This window comes from Charadrius vociferus, unplaced genomic scaffold, assembly GCF_000708025.1.
Source record: "Charadrius vociferus isolate BGI_N301 unplaced genomic scaffold, ASM70802v2 scaffold1611, whole genome shotgun sequence".
Taxonomy (NCBI): domain Eukaryota; kingdom Metazoa; phylum Chordata; class Aves; order Charadriiformes; family Charadriidae; genus Charadrius; species Charadrius vociferus.
In genome coordinates, this window is record NW_009646968.1 from 56,806 (window position 1) to 61,130 (window position 4,325).

The 4,325-nt window shown below is 61.0% G+C and overlaps 1 protein-coding gene across 1 annotated transcript in view; it reads right to left on the reverse strand.

The window, feature by feature from the left end:
* Positions 1–1,501: 1,501 nt before the first annotated feature.
* Positions 1,502–4,325, reverse strand: part of CTNND1 (catenin (cadherin-associated protein), delta 1) — a 14,845-nt gene continuing 12,021 nt past the window's right edge. Inside the window, exons 14-21 of the mRNA XM_009895379.1 lie at positions 3,846–3,996; positions 3,424–3,616; positions 3,203–3,317; positions 2,537–2,624; positions 2,164–2,211; positions 1,943–2,040; positions 1,712–1,786; positions 1,502–1,513 (exon numbers count right to left, since the gene is read on the reverse strand). Of these exons, the coding sequence (XP_009893681.1) occupies positions 1,502–1,513; positions 1,712–1,786; positions 1,943–2,040; positions 2,164–2,211; positions 2,537–2,624; positions 3,203–3,317; positions 3,424–3,616; positions 3,846–3,996 (780 nt within the window). The remainder of the gene's footprint in view (positions 1,514–1,711; positions 1,787–1,942; positions 2,041–2,163; positions 2,212–2,536; positions 2,625–3,202; positions 3,318–3,423; positions 3,617–3,845; positions 3,997–4,325) is intronic.

Here is a 4,325-nt window from a genome sequence, read left to right on the forward strand (position 1 = left end):
GGAAAAGAGAAGAGTTAGACCCCAGAACAAAACCAAACTGAGCTGAGGTGGGGCTGGAGCCAGAGAGGGCTCAGCCAGAGCCGGGAGGTGCTTTTGGGCAGAGGAGCGGGCAGGAGCAGGCAGGAGCGGGCAGGAACAAGGCACCAGTTCTGCCTGCTGCAGCCTCCCCACGCGAGCCCATGGTTTGGGGTGACCCCCAGGCAGGGGGGGGCTCCGGCTCAAGTTCGCAGCCTCCTACAGAGGCTTCCAGTTGCGCAGGGAGCCCGCGGGCTCCCCAAAGGATCACAGCACTCGGACGTGCCCCCACTGCCGCCGCAGGGAGGAGGAAGAGGACGCGTACGTCCCGGCTCCTGCGGCAGCCCGGTCTCCCCAGGAGAGCAGGCAGATGAGAGCCCAGCACCACACCAGTGAGGACGGGGGGCTGGCCCCCCGAGATGGCCTTCCAGCCCCACCGCAGAGTCACGGCTCCCGGCGGGGAAGGGAAGCGCTCAGCCCTGCCGGAAGCCCAGGAAACACCCCTTCCCCAGCAAAGAAGCCAGACAGTACGATTCAAAGAGCTATTTCACAGTGGCAAAAGAAAGAAAGGCACGTGTCGTGTCGAGAGAAGGTCGGAGGGGCGCCGCCGCAGGGGGCGAGGGGGGACCCTGGCTCTACCCGCGCCCGCTCCTCACGCCTGGCACACCGCGCACCCCGCGAAGCCTGCCTCTCCCAGACGCACCGCCGCCTGCCGCAGGGAGGCACGTCCCAAGCCCCCCGCGCTCACCACCCACATAAGGATCCCCCCTCACAGCCACGGGGTAGGGGCCAGCGGCCCCATCCAGACCCCTCCACAGGATTCAGAGCCAGGTGCCCCTTCTCACGCCCCTGCAGCCCCATCTAGAGCAAAGCAAGAGAAGTTATTGCTGGTTTTTCCTTCCCCTCGCCCCCCTCCCCATGATTCCAGCCCCCCTCATCCTGGTCCCACTGCCCCCAGGGAGGGATGCTCCCCGCAGCCCTGGTTGAAGAGTGATCCCGCACAAAAATATATCCTATAGACAACAAAATAACAACAACAACAAAAAAAGGCGGCGAGTGAGGTCCCAGTCTCTGTCCCTGCAGACGTCTCCAAGCAGAGGGAAAGCACGGGAGAGAAGGCAGTTCCTGGTCAAGGCAGAGATCCAGAGTCCTTTTGCAGCATCCGCGCCGGTCGACCCGGCGGAGTCGGGCAGGAGGGGTTACTCTCTGGAGGAAGGAGGTGGCGGAGGACGGGGAGGAAGAGTCACCGGTCGAGGTGTCCCCGAACGGGGAGGTGCAGCGGTCTGGAGGAGGCAGAGTGGCCCGGGCTGTCCCGGGGGAGCAGGCCCAGTCATTTGGCTGGCTAGTTGGCACAAACGGTCCAGCAAAAAATCCAAAAATAAGACAAGGTAAAAGTCGGTCCATTCCACCACGAAGAGTTATATATATATATATTTATATATATAATATATTATCAACCCAAACTGAGTGGAGGCGGGGCCGGCAGCTAGATCTTCTGCTGTGGAGAGAGAGTGAGAGACATTAGCGTGCCCAGAGAGCGAGCGAGCAGTGGAGACACGACCACGGCCCCGATGGATCAGGCAGCGATTTGCAGGCAGCAGCGATCACAGCAGAATCTGGCTGGCCAAAGCACCCCTAAGAGCGCAGCAGGATCTGTCACCGCTGTTCAGATTGGGCAGGACACCGCGGGACATACCGACACGGGGGAAAACACGGCAGCATCCTCCTCCGCCTCCTCTACCTCGGGCCGCGGTTCCTGCCCCTCCTCCTGCTGCAGACACACGGGGGTTAGTAGGGGCGGTGGAGCGTGGGGGGTGTTAGTTGCGGGAGCCCAGCTCTCCCCTCCTCCTGCCAGCCAGGACAGTGACGTGCCATCTCCTGCACCCCGGTCCCGCTCACTCTCCCCTCGTTAGGAAGAGCTGCTCACCATCAACGGCGCTGCCTTCACCGGCTCCATATCTCCGAGGTCACCAGATCTGTCCAGTGTCCTGCTGTGGTCCCTCTCATTGAGCGTGGAATAGTTGTCTGGAGCAGGAGAGGGGACAGTCAGCCATGTCACCTCCATGGGAGGCAGCGTCATCCCCACAGGAGATGAGAGCTCTGCCCCGACCCAGCAAGATGCACCCCCCGTTCCAGTCCCTCTCCTACCTGGTCCCATGTTGCTCATCTGGATCTCTTCCCGGGAGGATTTCTTGTCTACAAGCATGGGAGAACAGCAGATCAGACGCAGCCCCTGCAGCCACAAGCAGCAGAGGAGCCACTGCCCACCCCGGCTAGAGGAGCCCAGACCCCGCTGCAGCCACAGCACTGTTGACCCAAGGATGCTACAGGACCTGCGTTAACCACGCGCATCATTTCCAGCCCCCAAAAGCCATCCAAAGCCCAAACTGATGGCTTTGTGTGAGCAGCTGTGGCTGCCAAGAAAGCCAGGGCTGAAGAGCAGGGAGGGGACAGAGGCCAGCTGCTCTGGGTACCCACAAGGTAGAAGGACGAGGACAGATGCGGAAGGGAAGGCACGCACCTGTTTTTTGGTTCCTGTCGATGAGAGGCAAGGTGCTGTCATCAAAGGAGTTGCCTCCCTGGGTCCGAGAGGCATTGCTCAGGTTCACCTAGAGTGACAGTCAGCGAGCACTCACACCCTGGCCCAGATGCTCCTTCCCCATCGGCACATCCCACCCCTCCTGCCCCCAACACTAGGACAGACCCAGGACCTCTCCCACAGCCCTCGAGGAGGTCCCTGAAGCAGGCAGAGGGTGCTCCAGAGCCCACGGCTGCACCCACACGGAGGAGTGGAGGCAGCCTGCCCGGACCGGCTCAGGGCAGCACCCAGCCCTTCAGAAGCAGGGACAGTCCCAGCTCCTGGGAAAGAACCCGAGAGCCCTGGAGAACCTCGTTCTTCAGCACTGCCACAGTGGCTGTTAGTGCTGCAAACTTCCATGCCTGCAGATCCGCACGTGTACGTGCGGGACACAGGGCTTAAAGCTTTACAGAGTGTTTCTTCCTTAGTAGAGACTTCCTGACGGCCACCTCCTGAGAAGTGGCAATGGGGACACCCTCAAGAGTCTCCAATCACACCAGCAAGGCAAGAGCTGAAATCCAGTACTGCTGAGCTCCAGGAACACCCGTCTCCCTGCTGCAGCACCCTACCTACCGCCCCAGCCACAACAGGGCACCCCCGTGCCCATACCTGGAAATCTGACTTCTTCCAGCCTTCCTTCTCCAGGGGCTTCCGCAGCTCTTTGTACCCCCAGACGGTCTGCAAGACTAGGGCGGCTGCTCGGACTTCTCTCTCTGAGCGGTTTCTAGAAAGAGGTGAAGAGAGAGATGTTTGGAAATACCCATGGCCTCGAGGAAGCTCCTGGAGAAGTCCCTCTCCGCCCCTTGCATTATCCTTCGAGCACAGCCTACCCAGATTTGTTGATCAGCACCAACTTCTCAATCCCCTGCGTTTCCCGCAGCTTCTTGGCAGCCTCAAGATTGTCTACAATTACTTCATTGATGGTGTTGAGGATTGACACCACTGTGTCCTCAGAGAGGTTTTTGGCTGGGGTCTGCTGACCTCCAGGCAGGTTCTTCACTAGGTTGGGGATGGCGTGTTTGCCTGTGAAGGGGAAAGAGCTGGGCGTGAGCAAGCGAGGAAGATGACTGTGAGGGAAAAGAAATCCCTGCAGAAGATCAGGGAGCGGTGACCAATTTTGATGTGCCTCTCCTTGAAGCCCGGCACATGCTACTTGGAGAGGAGCAGTAGACAGACATGGGGCTGATGCCATGCCCACACACATTCTCAGCTGCCAAGAGCGAGACAGGTACAGAGCGCGTGACGTCCTCACCTATCAGCTCTTTGTTACGCAAGTCGACAGCCAGGTTGCGCAGGGCTCCGGATGCCGCTTTCACCACCCGCTCGCTGTCGTGGGTCAGGAGGTCAGCAATGGCAGAGAGTCCCTTCTCCTGGCGCAGCGCCGCGCGGATGTACCGGCCGTACTGCGGGGCAGAGGCAGAGCCCCACACTGTAACCTGGGCAGGCACAGCCTCTCCCCGCTCCTGGGGACGGGGACACTGCCGGGAGCCCTGCCACCCACCCCCGTCTTGGGAACCGAGGGCCCCGGCTTCACCCACAGCCGGGCAGACTGCAGAGGTCCCACTCCTGTCCCACAGCCCCCCCGCAGGCCAGGCAAGGATTCCCAGATAGTCTTTCCATAGACCCCAAGAGAATGCAGGTCAAGGGGCTGTAGAGCAGCCCCAAACTGCCATCCCGTAGCCCCGGCCTACAGAACGGCAGGACGAGGCGGCAGGCCATGGGCCAGGGGGGG